The 15,963-nt window shown below is 43.9% G+C and overlaps 1 protein-coding gene across 2 annotated transcripts; it reads right to left on the reverse strand.

Annotated features, from left to right (window-relative positions):
* Window positions 1–1,723: 1,723 nt before the first annotated feature.
* Window positions 1,724–12,324, reverse strand: LOC114637563 (zinc finger protein 175-like). 2 transcript variants are annotated; one of them, XM_028785779.1, is made up of 6 exons: window positions 12,212–12,324; window positions 10,600–10,715; window positions 9,792–10,010; window positions 7,299–7,425; window positions 6,933–7,034; window positions 1,724–4,320 (listed from the first exon to the last, which is right to left on the reverse strand). In XM_028785779.1, the coding sequence occupies exons 3-6, from the start codon at window positions 9,849–9,851 to the stop codon at window positions 1,937–1,939; spliced, it is 2,673 nt and encodes an 890-aa protein (XP_028641612.1). In that variant the 5' UTR covers window positions 9,852–10,010; window positions 10,600–10,715; window positions 12,212–12,324; the 3' UTR covers window positions 1,724–1,936. The 2 variants fall into 2 exon arrangements, with proteins under 2 accessions (XP_028641612.1, XP_028641613.1); XM_028785780.1 differs by lacking the exon at window positions 12,212–12,324 and adding an exon at window positions 10,854–10,929.
* Between the last annotated feature and the right edge of the window lie 3,639 nt (window positions 12,325–15,963).

Consider the following 15,963-nt stretch of genomic DNA (forward strand, 5'->3'; position numbering starts at 1 on the left):
CTCCCTCTCCCTCTCCCTCTCCCTCTCCCTCTCCCTCTCCCTCACTGGTTGTCCTGGAACTCATTATGTAGACTGGGCTGGCCTTGAACTCACAGAGTTCTGTCTGCCTCTGCCTCCTGAGTGCTGAAGTTAAAGGTATGCACAACTAGCTCTGGATTATGGTATGTCAACCTCATTGGATACCACGCTGCCAACAAAAGTATGTGTTTTAGGGTAGAAAAACAATATACACAGAGATGTGGCTTTTATAAAACTAAGAGATTCTACATAGGACTATGATTTTGAGACTAGTAATGTATACAGTACATATGGTCATACATATTGTGAAGAGGCAGACAGTAAATATTTGTAACTTGGAAACCACAACTCAGCTGTGCTAGTGGAGCAACAAAGCAACCCCAGAATATATACAAATGAACATGGCTATGCCATATAAAACTTTATTTAAAAAAATCCAGGCAGGCATGGTGGCATATGCCTTTAGTCCCAGCACATGGGAGACAGTGGTAGGTAGGTCTCTGTGAGTTCAAGACCAACCTGGTAAGCTGCATGTCAGCCAAGGTTACATAGTGAGACCCTGTCTCAAAAAAAAAAAATCCATAGCAGGCACAAAATGGCTCAATGGTTAATGGCACATGTTGACTTCAATTCCTGGGACCCACTCGAATGTTGTTAACAAAGAACAAACTCCCACAAATAGTTCTGACTTTCACACATATTCCATGGCACTCATGCATGTACACACACACACACACACACACTACACTATTTATTCTTTTATGTGTCAATGATTATATAGTGAGTGGTTGGGTCTATGTAGTTCACTGCAGATGGTACACATGAAAAACAGGTATGATGAGCTAACATAAAAAAGTTATAATACAAGGAAAAGTGAATGCTATAGAATTTCATTTATCTCAAAAGTTACTTTTATATGATGAAAAAATTACTAGTTATTGATAGTGCAGCCTCACGATAGTGTGACTAGGGGATAGACTGTCAATACAAATTAGATTCTTAAAAGTAGAAACTCCTGTTAGGCAACAGATTCTGTGTAAACCCCCACTAGTCTGAGGTAATACATATGTAAGAACTAATGTCATGTAAACAAATAGTGTGCAATCAGACATACATATCGACACACTTTGACAGAGAACACTGTCTTGTTTCCTTTCTCGCATTATAGGGACATTACTATCCCACAATAAGTAGGAATATTATTGATACAAAAATCCCCAAAACTTTCCTATAGTCTGGTAACAATTGTGTCTTTTGTCATTTTTCTATAGAGAAACGTTTCTCAACCCATTGCTGGTGTAGGGTTTCCTCCTAGGATGAATTCCGAAATCATATTACAAATGTCTTTCGTGAATAGTGTGTTTATCAACAAGTAGTGTATATCTAGATATTTTAAAGTTTAGAAGTCATAATGTATAATAAGTTCCTTTAAAACATTCTCTTCAAGTAATTAAAAGATTATACCCCAGTTAGGAATACGTTTACAAGCTGGGCAGTAGTGCTGCATGCCTTTAATCCCAGCTTGAGGCCAGCCTGGTCTACAGAGTGAGTTCCAGGACAGCCAGGGCTACACAAAGAAACCCTGTCTCAAAAACCTCAAAAAAAAAAAAAAGAAAAGAAAAAAGAAAGAAAAAGAAAAAAGGAATACGTTTACAGACTATAAGGAAATGTGCTTCACACAAAACCTGAGCCTAAAAGAAGTGTGTCTGGTATGAGCTGCTTGGTATTTATTATAATCTGACATGCTGTTAAAAGCCTCCCAACACTCAGAACACAGTGGCGTCTTCCTCCCGTCTAGATCCAGTGCTGCACACTGAGTTGGGATACACTGCTGAATGATTTCCCATCTTCTCCGCATGTCTATGGAGACAATGGACCTTCGGTGGGTTGTATTACGGAACAATTTCCTATGGCATTCCTAAGGTTTCTTACAAGTGTGAGTCCGCTGATGGCATTTCAACACAGACTTCTGGAGGAATCCCTTCCCACATTTTTGACAGACAAAAGATCTCCCCCTAGTGTGAGTCATCTGATGTCTAGGCAAAGATGACTTATTGTAGAAGCCCTTCCCACATTCAGGGCACACATAGGGTTTCTCGCCTGTGTGAATTTGCTGATGGGATGTCAGTGCTGACTTCTGGATGAAGGTCTTCCCACATTTTTGACAGACAAAAGGTCTCTCCTTAGTGTGAGTTATCTGATGTCTATGCAAAGATGATCTGCCAAAGAAACCTTTCCCACATTCAGGGCACACGTAGGGTTTCTCACCCGTGTGAATCCGTTGATGATCTCGAAGTTGGCCCTTTGAAGCCAGGGCTTTCCCACAGTCACTGCATTTGTAAGGCTTTTCCCCAGTGTGTATTCTCTGATGTGTTCGCAATACTGACTTCTGACTAAAGGCTTTCCCGCACTCACTACATACATGGTGTTTTTCTCCAGTATGAATTTTCATGTGTAGATTGAGGGAGGATCTTCGGCTGAAGGCCTTCCCACACTCGGAACATGTATAAGGTGTCTCCCCAGTATGAATTCGGAGATGCTCTTTTAGTTGGGAGGAATTACTGAATGACTTCCCACAGTAGTTGCATTTGTAAGGTCTCTCCCCTGTGTGAATTCGATGATGGACTGTCAGTTGGGAGGTGTGACTGAATGATTTCCCACAGTAACGACACTCATAAGGCTTCTCTCCTGTGTGAGTTTGCTGATGAGATGTCAGCTGTGACCTCTGAAAGAAGGCCTTCCCACACTTATGACAGACAAAGGGTTTATCCCTAGTGTGAGTTATCTGATGTCTCAGGAAACCTGACCTACCATGGAAGCCTTTTCCACATTTAGTACACACATAAGGTTTCTCTCCTGTGTGAATTCGCTCATGTTCTTCCAGTTGGTACTTTGAAGCCAAGGCTTTCCCACAGACGCTGCACTTGTGAGGCTTCTCCACCTTGTGAATTCGGCGATGCACATTCAGTGTGAATGAGTACGTGAAGGATTTCCCACAGTCCCGGCACTTGTAGGGCTTCTCCCCCGTGTGGACTCGATGATGCATCTTCAGCTGGGATGCGTAAGTGAATGACTTCCCGCAGTCACTGCACTTGTGAGACTTCTTTCCCAGGTGAAGTCTCTGGTGCGTGCTGAGCTCTGACTTCTGGTTGAAAGCTTTCCCACACTCGCTGCACACATGGTGTGTTTGTCTAATATGGATCTTCTGGTGAACGGTGAGGCTGGACTTTCTCTTGAAGGCTTTCCCACAGTCACCACATTCATAAGGTTTCTCCTTCATATGAATTTGATAATGCACTTTCAGTCGGGATGTACAGCTGAACAATTTCCCACAAGCAGTACATTTGTAAGGCTTCTCTCCAGTGTGAATCATCTCGTGCGTGCTGAGGATTGACTTCTGCTTGAAGGCCTTCCCACATACAGGACACACATAAGGTCTCTCCCCTGTATGGATTCGATAATGTACCTTCAGTTGGGACGTATTATTAAATGACTTGCGACAGTCACGACATTCATAAGGTTTCTCTCCAGTGTGAATTCGATGATGGACCTGCAGGTTGGATGTTCGACTAAAAGATTTCCCACAGTCAGGACACTCATAAGGTTTCTCTGAGTGAGTTTCTTGATGGGAGGCAAACTCTGTCTTCTGGAAGAAGGCTTTCCCACACTTGTGACAGACAAAAGGTCCTTCTCCAGTGTGAGCTGCCTGATGTTTACAGAAATCAGATGCATTATAGAAGACCTTGCCACAGTCCATGCAGTCATCTGGTTTCTCATGAGAATGAACTTCTTTCTCTGCAAGTGGTTGTTTATGGATGGGAACTTTTCTGCACTGGTTACCTTTGCAGGAATTCCGTCCTTCATGAGGAACTGTAGAGTTAGCATTAGAAGAGTCTTGTGTGAAGAGGTGACCAGATGTAACAATATCATTAGGCTGTTTTGTGACATTGCCTTGTTCTTCACCATTTGTTTCAAGGTTATGCTTCAAATGTTTTGCAAGTAACTTTGGAGCTCCCTTTTGTGTAGAAATAAGGGTAGATACCAAGGGAGTGGTTTTCCTGGGCTCTTTACATCCACAGTCTCTGTCTGCAGTATGTGTTTTCTTCTTGAGAAGAGCACCAGGACTCCAGTGTGGGATGTGGTTTTGCCAATCTCTTTTTGTAAGATCGGGATCTTGCCACAGTTCTTCTAAAATAGAGCACCACAAACCATGCCTTGTGATTGCACTTGCCTTACTAGTTTGAAATGCTGCATTCTCGGAAGCTTTCTGTCCAGGAGTGTAAAACTCTGATGATTCCGCTTCTGGGAGAAGAAGAGAGATGAAAGAATATGCACAACCAACAGGATGGTGAGAAATCACAGAGTTAATAAACAACACGCACAAAAAAATCTGTGAGGTACCCATGCCAATGAGCAGAACATGCCTACATTCCTTACGGCATGCAGACATTAGCTGTGGGACACTTACTACCAGGAAACTTTCTTTATGATGGAAACTAACTCATTTTATCCCACAAACTACCTCATAAAGCAATTACAACTGCTTTCCCTGTCTTACAGATGAAGAAATAGTAAAGCATATACTTAGGTCTGTGGTAAAGATGGCTGCAATAATCTGTGGGGAAGACTGTTTGGACAAAGGCAATGAATTTGTCTTATCTAGGAGACCTAGTAGGCGGAAGTGTAGGGGAAGAAGCTAAGGCTGCTCTAAGGTTGCCTCAGTGGGCAGTCAAGTGTTGAAAGCGAACAGAGACCAGCAGAGCAGAGGACTTCATTAGTTCTAGAGAAAAGCATACTCATGCCTTTGGCCCATTTTTCATCTACTTAGCAATAGCTAATATATTTAATGGATAATTCTCATAAGGCATACAAATGGCCAATACATATTTGAAAATGTGTTCAACATTTTTAGTCATCAGGGAAACACAATTTAAAACGTCTCTCAAATTCTAGGTCACCCCAGTCAGAATGGCTATTAAGAAAAGAAACAGGGCTGGAGCAATGGCTCAGTGGCTAAAAGCACTGACTGCTCTTCCAGAGGTCCTGAGTTCAATTCCCAGTAACCATATGGTAACTCACAACCATCTGTAATGGGATCTGATGCCCTCTTCTGGTGTGTCTGAAGACAGCTACAGTGTACTCATATACATTAAGTAAATTAATAAATCCTTTAAAAAAAAAAGAAACAAACAAACAAGAAATGCTGACAAGGAAAGCTATACGCCATATCCCTGTGCACTGCTCCAGGGTGTGTAAACTGCTGTTGCTACTAAAGAGGCCAGGGTGGAAGGCCCTCAAAGAACTAAAAATAGAACTACTGTACGATCCAGCCAGACCAACCCTGCCTATATGCCTGAAGGACTCTGTATGAACATAAGCAGACATACTTGCACAGCCATATTTATGATGCACTGAGAAGTGGAAACAGATTTCTCTCGACAGATAACATTAAGAGACTGTAGAACATACACCTCATGGGGTTTTAGTTAGCCATGAAGAAAAATAAAATTCTGACAACTGTAGCAAAATGGATGGGATTTGGGGCACTCAAAGACAGAGTACCACATTTTTTTCTTACAGGTGAACTCTAGATTTTAATTTCTGTGTGTGTATATACAGGTATGTCTGTATGTGTTGTATGTTGTGCCCTTGAGAGGGCCTGAGAGACCTTGTTTACCACAACAGACCAAACAATAGGACTCCGGAGGCATTTCTGCCTTGGCATTGCCGGCCTTGGCGCCTCCTTGGCTGCGCTGTAGCCTGGTACACAAGCTGAGAAGAATAGACTGCCTGCTGAGCTTGCCTTGACATCTCCTACCCGCATTGAGTGTGGATTCTTCTCACCTCCAGCAGGATGGTTTCCGCTCACCCCCAGCCAGCTGAAGCAAGAAGGAACTCTGGGCATAGGGGTGGGTTATCCCCTTTAAATTAGAAGCTGAACATTAAAGCATTGAGCCTCGATCAGAAACCTTTGTCCTGGCTTCATCTCTTCCTGCTCTCCTGTCCCTTCTTCCATTCCCAGCCTCTCTTTCAGGTGAACCCGGTCGACTGTGGCCGATGGCCCTCAACAGAATGTAAATAGTCAAAGTAAAAAAAGGACTCCCAAGAAAAGGGATCTTAAGGGAGGAAGAAAAAAGAAAAAGAGTAATGGAACATTTGTGACACGCAGGCAGAAAGGAGACCATTTGTAGTAAGGAGGGGGACCAACGAGATGAGGCTGGACGAGGTTAGTGGGGAAAGGACCAGGAGAGGAAAACAAATGACAGCTATCACAAGAAAATGCCAATGAAACTAACTTAAAAATATCCAATGAAACTATCACCACCTATGCTGAAAGCTTTGTATCTCACTCATGTATCCTACCCAAGCTGACACAGCTGCTGTCTGCCATACTGGGGACTGAACCCAAGGCTCTGTACATGTCAGCCTTCCCACTGAGATATGCATCCCAGCCCTAACCATGGTTATAGTGAAAAGAAAAAAAAAAAGACTAATTCCCTCCTTAACCAACACATTGATCCATATTCTCAACCACCACTGAGTTTGCTTCACCTGTTTTTTGTTGCCATTTTGGTAAAGCCCAGTGTAAACAAACAAGGTATGCATACAAGAGTCCACGTATGACCTTCAGGAGAATATGTGGTTAGTCAACTTAAGTAGTGTTATCTCACAATGAGGCAGCCAACTACCCACTGTTCACCTCTGAGAGACTTATCCTCACTCCTAGATCATATTTACAAAGTATTGTAGGATTAGCTGTAGAAAGTAGGAGGCAAGCTTGGTACCCACAACCCTGGTCTATGTTCACAATGCACTGTAGCATTAGCTGTAAAGAGTGGGGGAAGGGATGAACGGGGAAGGCTGGTAATGGCCCTCTGATAGCATCCACCTGCATCTAGGTCCTACTCACTCACCTTGACACCAACACAGATGAGGTGGGAACTCAGCCTCTTCTGTCTGTGCCTCCTTTCTTCTCTTTATCCTGAAGATAGCCCCAGGGCTAGGAATAGGGTAGCCTGTAGTTGGAAGAATATCTGCTCAGTGTGTAGCTTTAGAGGTTATCCAGTAAGCTTTGCACTGGCTGATTAGAAAATTAATATTTTGTACTGGGCACAGAATAATTAACCTGGAGAGTCAAAAAATAATGAGTTATTAGGACAAAGCATGGGGGAAAACCATGACACACATTTGATATCCCACCATGTTCTAGAAAAAGGAGGAAGAAATATTTTCAATATTTCTTGAAGGCCCACCCTGGATACCTGGCCAGCCATGCTCACCCACTGCCAAGAGGTGGCTGTAGATCTCCAGCATCACATCCTGGTACAGGTGTCTCTGGGCAGAGTCCAGGCGCCGCCACTCCTCCTGGCTGAAGTCCACCGTCACATCCTCGAAGGACACCAATCTCTGTAACACAAAATGTAACACTGTAACACTCTATAACACACACTCTTCACTGAAGAGGTGGACATGGCACACAGCAAAGTAGCTCACTGGTTCTTTACGTGAAAGATCATTCGGCTTTCCAGAAAATATCTATTTCACATTATATGAATAATATATTATGTAAATATGTATTATATATAAGAAAGTTTATAAAAATATCCATCTTCTGTGCACTCAGATTTTCATCCTCAAAGCAGTCAGAAATGGGTTGTCACTAATATCTTGAAAGGAATAAGCAGACTGACACTTAGAGCTAACGTTATTCTAGGCTTCAGGGAAGGCAGCTCAATGGAGTGGTGAATTATGATTCACTGTGAACCAGTCGAGCAAGGACACTCAAGACTGAAGACCTTGCACAAAATCGATGGCGCTGTTTCATTTTAACTTGGGGAATTAATTTTCATTTTCATGAATTCAGAAAAGTCACGCATCAAAACACCTCCAGTATCTTTGGACATAAATAGTTCATCCATGAGCCAGAAGACAACTCACTGAAAAACATATTACAAATTAAAAAAAAAAAAGGCTTGAAATTGCCTTTTAAAACAACACTAGCAGGTAGGTGTGGTGCATGCCTTCACTCTCAGTGCTCTGAAGAAAAAGGCAGGTGGACCGCTACCAGTTGGAGGCTGATCTGGTCTAGACAGTGAATTCCAGTCAGAGAAGGCTAAGCAATGAGACTGTCTAAAACAAACAAAAACAAAATGGTAACAATTATTAGATTAGAAAGTAAAACAGATAATCTGCCAGAAAAAGAAAAACAAACAAACTTCAATATAGGGAATTAGGATGAAGGAACTGGCTCAACAGGTAAAAATGCTTTCTGCACTGCGCGACAATGACTTCAATCCCCAAGACATACAAAGTGAGAGAGAGACTCCTGCAAGTTGTCCTCTGACTTCCACACAATGTCTGGAATGCATGTACCACTCCCCACAATGAAAGCAAAATCTAAAAAAAAAAAATCAATAATGAAAAAATACAGTAGAGAATCAAGTTTGAATGACAGGATTTCCAGAAGGGGAGTGAAGAGGAAAGAAGTTTCTGATGCATACGATGCTTCAGGAAGAATAAGGAAGTGATTCCCAACCTATACAGTGAATCTAACCGAGGACACGTGCTGCTACAGAAATATTTCCACGGCATCTCTACGACGTGTGCTTATATCTGATAAATGACTTCATATATAAATAATGAAACATATGGAATATTGGAAGAATCTGGTCCAATCGTGGAGCTGTGTGGGAAGTCTGAGTGCCTGTGAAAAAACAAGACAAGATCTCTGACTTCAGTTTCTTTAAAAACCATGGTGTTGTTCTTGGAATGGGATCTTATGTTCCTCCCAGGTAAAGTGGACAGGAGTGAGTTTACTTCAGATTACTCATTATAACTAGGTATTGTTATTTGTTTGTGTGTCTGTGCAGAAAAACATGGTTTCGCTGTGTGTGGCTTGCCTGTCCCATAAATCTCACCCTTGCGACTGAACACCTTGCGATTGAACTATCCCCTGAGTATAAATTATCTGATGCTTGGAATAAAGTTGGTCACTGCATGAGGCTTTAGTCTGTCTCTGTTATGGTTTGTATATGCTTGGCCCAGGGAGTAGAACTATTAGAAGGCGTGGCCCTGTTGGTGTAGGTGTGGCCTTGTTGTACTAGGTGTGTCACTGTGAGTGTGGGCTTTAAGACCCTTATCCTAGCTGCCTGGAAGTCAGTATTCTGCTAGCAGACTTCAGATGAAAATCTCAGCTCTGCCTGTACCATGCCTGCCTGGATACCGCCATGCTCCTGCCTTGATGATAACAGACTGAATCTCTGAACCTGTAAGCCACCTCCAATTAAATGTTGTCCTTGTAAGAGTTGCCTTGGTCATGGTGTCTGTTCACAGCAGTAAAACCCTAAGACAGCCTCCTTCCTCGGCTCTATTCTCCCAGGTCTCACTGCCTCTAGAGCAGCAAACAGTATGGATCTCAGTTTTGGGCAAGGCATCCTCAGACACTCATTGTCTCTACGACTTACCTGCCATGCACCCACATCAATGAACTCCTTCAAGAGACTCACAAAATGACAGTGCTTATGAAATGGGACAAGAAGATACAGGATTGAGGACTGCGGGGGACACAGGTTTGAGGGGTACATCTATCTAAGCACCAGGAGGCAGGGCAATGAGAGACATGACTGACTAGAAGTTGCAGGAGCACTGACCCCTGTGATCTGCTGTTAGCTGCAGAATCAAGTCTGCCTTTGGATAGGGGAGCCCAGCATTTGCTACTTCCCATGTCTGTCCTCCAGTTTTAGAGAGCTGGACCCTGGGCAGCTGCTGCTTACCTCACATGACCTGTCCTGCTCCTGTGGGTGCAATTTCTGGGGCTTCTGGGTCAAATTCATGTCAGAAGTTATGTTTCCTCTCTTGCTTCTTTGCTGGCAGATCCAATTTTCCCAGGAACTGGAAGCTGTGTGTCTACAGGTTTCCAGGAGAGCAGCTGAGCAGAGAGGCTGGGTGTGGTGAGGTAGAACAATCCCTGGATGATGTGACCCGATGTTGGTCTAAAGAGGCAGCAGAAAGCCCCAGAGAGGGAGTGACCTTGTGTCCCCAGCCAACATTTGCCCATGAGTTTCTGGGTGCCCAAGATGTCATAGGGTAGATATGCTAGAACAGACAATGCTCAGAAAAGCCCTGCTCTGGTATTGACCAGGGTGATGAAAAAGAAAACCAAAACACCATAGTCTGGGTTCTGGGGAGATTGTATAGTAGGTAAAAGAGCTTGTTGCACCAGCCTGAGACACTGAGTTCAAATCCCCAGCTATCTGAAAAAGGCAGGCTTGGCTACAAGCGTCTATAACCCCAGTGCTGTGTGGAACAAATAGAGGAGGACCTCTGGGCTCACTGGCTATCAGCCTAGCTCCAGGTTCAGTGACAGACCCAACCTCAAGGGAATAAGGCTGGGAATGATGGAGTAGGACACTCAGTAGCTCACTCTGGCCTCAGTGCAGGCGCTCTTACAGACTCGCCCCTGTGCCCACCCCCATATGCATACACTACATAAAACACACATGCCAAAAGCCAAACAACTCCCCTTCCCTGGAGTAAACAACAAACGAGAGAGTTAGGAAGGATTCACTGCAGCTCCTGTACCTTTGACTTGTGAGAAGATGAGGAATTAACCTAGTTGTTTCCACAGTGAGGGTGCAGGTGTGTACCATGGGCACCGAGGATCTGCAGTGATACGAAGTTCAGCGCGCCCAAGGAACCTGCATGTAAATACACAGAAAAAAAGCACACGCTCTCAAGCTGTTCTTCCTTTTCTGAGCCTTGTTAAGCTGTTCACACACAGGCCTCCCAATCCCCAACTTTTTGAGACATGGTCTCACTATGTTGCTGTAGCTGACCTGGAGCTTTTTGTGTAGAGTGGGCTGGCCTCAGAGTTCCACCTGCCGCTGCGTCCTGAGTGCGGGGACTACAGATGTGCCCAGTTTCACAGAGCTCTTTTAACCATGTCAGCAGCATTAGTATAACCATCTCTCTTTCAGAAATGACAAATAAGGTTATGTGCTGGTCCAGAATGCGTGCACCCTAAGAGGCAGAGCAGGACCAGTCTCGTTTCTTCCCTACTCTAAACCACACACAGGGCCCATGATCTCCTGCAGTCCCTGTGTGCCCAGCACCCAGAACCCTTTCTAGTTCCTCCTGCCTTCTGAGAGCAGAGATCTGGTGCACTGTGGTGTGGTGATGGCCACGCCTCGCTTTCTTTGCCTTTCTAGACATTTTCATTTTCATCTGTTCTCACATCGACATCCTGTTCTCTTGCCTTAAACTCAATGGCCCAATCCCTTCCCTGCCTTGGAAACCCTGCACATAAACACCAGGCCCTCCACACAAAGCATTTCTCCCCTGTCCACAGTGTCTTCATGGTAGACAAGACATACTCACTGACATCCTGGATTTTCAGAAACCTCTGTTAAGTGACCACAGGGTTAATTTAATCACAGAGTTAAAATGGGCATGCCTAGTTCCACAGAACATTATTACTTTGGCAGCCAAGACATTTTCACCAGAGATGGCAATTTACTGGTTTTCAGAGAATCTTCAATAAACTCAGTAGTGATGCCCAAAGAACATCCTCCAATATAAACACAGCGTCACTCTGCTCAAATGCCAATCACTGACTTACTGTGACTCTATGGTCTCAGCAGAGGCAGCACTGACTCACTTCATTTGCAAAGGATCCCAGCCCTCATATAAAATGGGCCTGGGGATTAGGATTTGCCTTTTAAACGTTTGTTTTGCAGCTCTAGCTCCCTACAGGAGACTGCATGCTGGGAATGAAATGGTCCCGTCTTACAAAGGCTCATCCCCCAGCTCTGGTGCCTGTGCACACTTAGAAGTGTGCACATGCATATCCCCTGGCTTTTGTTCCATGTGTTCTTGGTATGAGCCCCGCTGACAGAAGCTACAGGCTGACGGAGAATGGCTGACTTTCCCAAACTGAACCCAAATCACAAAAAAAAATCTCATTTTCCATTTGTATCTGCCTTTTCTCGCAGGCCGCTCGAAAGCTGCACGATCGACCCCAGAGACACTAGCCCCAGGCTTGCGGTAGCTGGCTGCACTATCTCTCTCAGCAGCCCTGCTCTCCCGACTCCCATAGGACTCCCAACCCAGCTCAACCAGGGACTCCCCCAGCAGCGGTGTCAGCTGTCACTCAACACAAATCAGCTCTCAACCTCCCTGCATCGCTGCCGCTCACCTCTCACAGCGCCGCAGAAAACTCTGTCCGAGACTCGCAGGGGCTCTGCGACTTCCGCCCACGGGCTCTCAGTGTTAGAATCCAAACTCTCGTGCAGTGCGGGCAACAATAACAGAACCGATCTGCGCGGAGATTTAAGCGGATATGACCGCTCCAGACCACTTCCGTTTACTCTGAATCAGTATTCTTTAAACCCCCCCCCTTTTTTTTTCCTTGCAGAGGATGGCAAGGCGCATGCGCACTAGTACTTGTGAAGGTACAACTTGCCAATATTTCTCATGGATCTTCCTGTCTGTTCCTTTAGAGGATGTCATGGCCACTCCCACAATACAGTGATACAGAGATCATCATCACAGTGTGTTAGTTCCATATAACCAGGCAAAGCTTGTGGACTGTGATACAGTCAAAGTCCAAGGCTGTCTCATATTTTCAGGGGATTTTACTTCCTACCTGCATGTGAATATCACTTATTTCTAAGAGACTGAGATGCTGTGTATTACTAACAATACCATTTTTCTGTATTTTCTCACGAACTTAAAAGATTTCCTTTTTTCTCTAAATTAAAAAGTAAATAAATGATAAAATAATAGATAGAAAGAAAAAGAAAAGAAAATTAGGTAGGCTTGTTGGGAAATGGGAACTGAAGCTATAAGGAATCTTTAAAGATGAAGGTCTGAAATAAATGTGATACTAAGGCTTTTCATGACCAGAGGTGGGGGAATCTGTTATCAATGATGAGTGGTTTTTAAACAGTTCTTCATTATTGTGTGTTTTGCACACACAGAAAACGATGTCGCGGTAGATGGAGAAGGATAAATGGGAGAGGCCAGCCGGCAGTGAAAGCATCCAGTACAGGAGAGGGAATAAGTCCATAGACCAAAGTAGAATATTCCAATAAAAAGAACGCTTGTGTGCAGTATCTCAAGTTAACAGCCTCCAGTCCTGTGTAGACCAGAACACGGCGTTGAACAGAGTATGAGGCCCCTGCCTCTGATTTCCAAGGGCTGGGAGGGATATGCCATCATGCCTGGCTTTATGTATGATTTTGATCATCTTGAGAATAAATTATAGTAGTGGTACTCTCGTCACCAGGGTTTTGTGCCCAAAGAGCAGACTCGGTCACCCATCACCACATGCCAAATTATATTAAGCTACAGAAAATTAATATGCAAGTATCAATTTCTGATCATTTGTCTGCTACATCTCAGCATATGGTTAATACCCACACCCACTTATTGTAGCCCAGGCACCACCTTGCTCTTCCAGAGGTTCTCTCTTTATGCTTACCTCTGTCTTGCAGCCTGAGCCATAGCCAGTCCACCAGGAAGATGGAGCACTTGCCCTGTGGAGATGATGAAGCACAAAAGCCAATCAGAAGCTGAAACTGTATGCCTCTCCGTAGTGCTCTATGAGGCTGACCTAACGGGCAGCTGAGGAAGTTGCCCTGTAGATACCATAAAACCACTCCATGCATCAGGAGGCTGATCCACAGATACCCCGAAAACACTGTAGGCCAGGCATGGTGGAACACAACCTTAATCCCAGCACTGGGGAGGCAGAGGCAGGCAGATTTTTGTGAGTTCCAGACCAGCCTTGTTTATACAGTGAGTTCCAGGGCAGCTAGGGCTACACAGTGTGATGCTATATAAAAAGAAATAGCAGAAATGTAAGCACAACAAACTGTCGAGGAGGGTAACTGAGGTATCTGGAAGTAGTTACTCTACAACTCAGGGTACATCACCTTAAATTGGAACTGAGACGTTTTAAGCCTGAGGTGGAGAACAGAATTTTCCAGAAAAGACTGGAAGTTTTTCTTCAGGGAACTCAATTAGAATTTGCCAATGATCAGTTTCACTGTGAAGACCTCAAATTGATTGATCTCTCAGTTCTCAAAGTCTGCTCTCAACAAGCTTCCTTGGCCGATCATCATCCTGAAAGGGCCTGGGGCTGAGGGTGTCAGTGGCACCTTCTAAACCCTCTTCACCTATTAAAGATGTCCCATGGACTGCAACTCCTATGTCAGGTGCACACCCAGCCCGGAAGAAACCACGTTGGCTCAGAGACACAAGGACTACGTAACTTGAAGTGCCAGCCCCCAGTGGCTTATGTCTCACGTGTAGTATGAGGTACAGTCATTTTTCCTTTTGTCAGTAAGAAAACCAGGCAGGGAAGTCCTGGCACAGGAACTTGGCTCTTAGCTCTGTGCACTCAGTCAAGGTGGAATACAGATATTTTTTTGAGGTAGGACATTGTGTAGTTCAGATTGGCCTTCACTTGCTATGTAACCAAGGATGCCCCTGAATGTCTGATCCTCATGTATCCATATCACAAGGACTAGGAGGAGGGGTTACTTATAAGCATGTACCACCACACCCAGTTTTGTACAAAGTTGGAGGGTCAAACCCAGGTCTTCGTGAATGCTAGGCAAGCATTCATAGCATGATATAGAACAAAATATGCAAGCCAAAGAATGAATAATAGTAATAAAATCCAAGGGAATGGCTGGATTATGGCACCCCAGCTCATGGAATACTGTGCTGCCTATTAAGAATATAATGAAAAAACCAACAACATGGAAATACAACCATTCTTCTTAAGCCATTTTCTATTGCGTTTTCATTTCTTCTGTGGATATCTGTGTGGGTACTTCTGTGGTGTGATGCCCGTGTGATGCTCAGAGGACAACTTTTGGGAGTCAGTTTGCATCCTTTACTATGTAGGTCTGGGCATGGAAATGAGGTGGTCAGCATTGGCAGCAAGGACCTTTATCTATTTTGACATCTTGCCAGCTCATAATGTTTTTTTCCTAGAAAGGATTTTCTCAATCTACTGTTTAGGATTTCTTTTTGGAAATTCATTATCATTAAGAAGCATTTGTGTCTTTCCTTACAAATTTGAGTAATTTGTCTCACATAGAATGTCTTATATGTTTAAATGAACAACACACATCTAGACTTTTTTCTTAAATACAAAGTTTACAATGTCCATTGAGGTTTCTCTAAAAAATGCAATCTTGTGTGGTGATTTGAATGAGAATAGCACCTATACACTCATGTATTTGAATGGTTGGTACTCAGGTGGTGGACATTTGGGGAGGTATTAGGAAGTGTGGCCTTGTTGGAGGATGTGTCACAGGGAATGAGCTTTGAGGTATTAAAGCCCTCACCCCTCCCAGTTAGCTTCTGTTTTGTGTATGTGGATGAGTTGGGAGCCGTCAGGTACCATGCTGCCTGCCTTTTGCCATACTGCTCATGGACTCACCATCTAAAACTGTAAGCCCCTAATAAACTCTTTTGGTTTCACTGTAAGTCGGCTTGGTTATGGTGTGAAGTGGAAACTTATAGTTCTTTGGAAAGTTAGTTATGCCAAATGATGTTTTGCTGGGGCACACAGGTGAAAGGATGATTTGCTAAAGCCAAACACGTGAAAGACTGTTTTCCTGAAGCAGACACAGGTGAAGGGATGTTTGGATATAGCAGACATTTGTCTATTTTTCATTCATTCGTTCACTTTACATGCCATTTACTTTTTAAAAAAAGACTTGTATTTATCCATATGAGTAGTCTATGTGAGCAGGTGTGGTATAAGACAAAAAAGGTGGCTGGAGAGACAGCTGTAGGTGCTGGGAACTGAACTCGTATTTTTGGTTGTGAGTTTAGCCGTTAGCAGCTGATCCATCTCTCCAGCCTGTGAAAGAACTCTTAATGAGGCAGTATAAATGTGACCCCACAGACAGTGGAAGATGAGCACTG

This window comes from Grammomys surdaster, unplaced genomic scaffold (genome assembly GCF_004785775.1).
Source record: "Grammomys surdaster isolate TR1022 unplaced genomic scaffold, NIH_TR_1.0 125349, whole genome shotgun sequence".
Classification (NCBI taxonomy): Eukaryota; Metazoa; Chordata; class Mammalia; order Rodentia; family Muridae; genus Grammomys; species Grammomys surdaster.

What these genes read in the sequence shown, in the direction of transcription:
- LOC114637563 (XM_028785779.1), bottom strand. Translation starts at nt 9,851, where the DNA reads ATGAATTTGACCCAGAAGCCCCAGAAATTGCACCCACAGGAGCAGGAC. An exon ending in CAGCCACCTCTTGGCAGTGG is followed by an intron (nt 7,035 to 7,298) that starts GTGAGCATGGCT and finishes TTCCAACTACAG; the next exon opens with GCTACCCTATTCCTAGCCCT. An exon ending in TCATCTGTGTTGGTGTCAAG is followed by an intron (nt 4,321 to 6,932) that starts GTGAGTGAGTAG and finishes TTCTTCTCCCAG; the next exon opens with AAGCGGAATCATCAGAGTTT.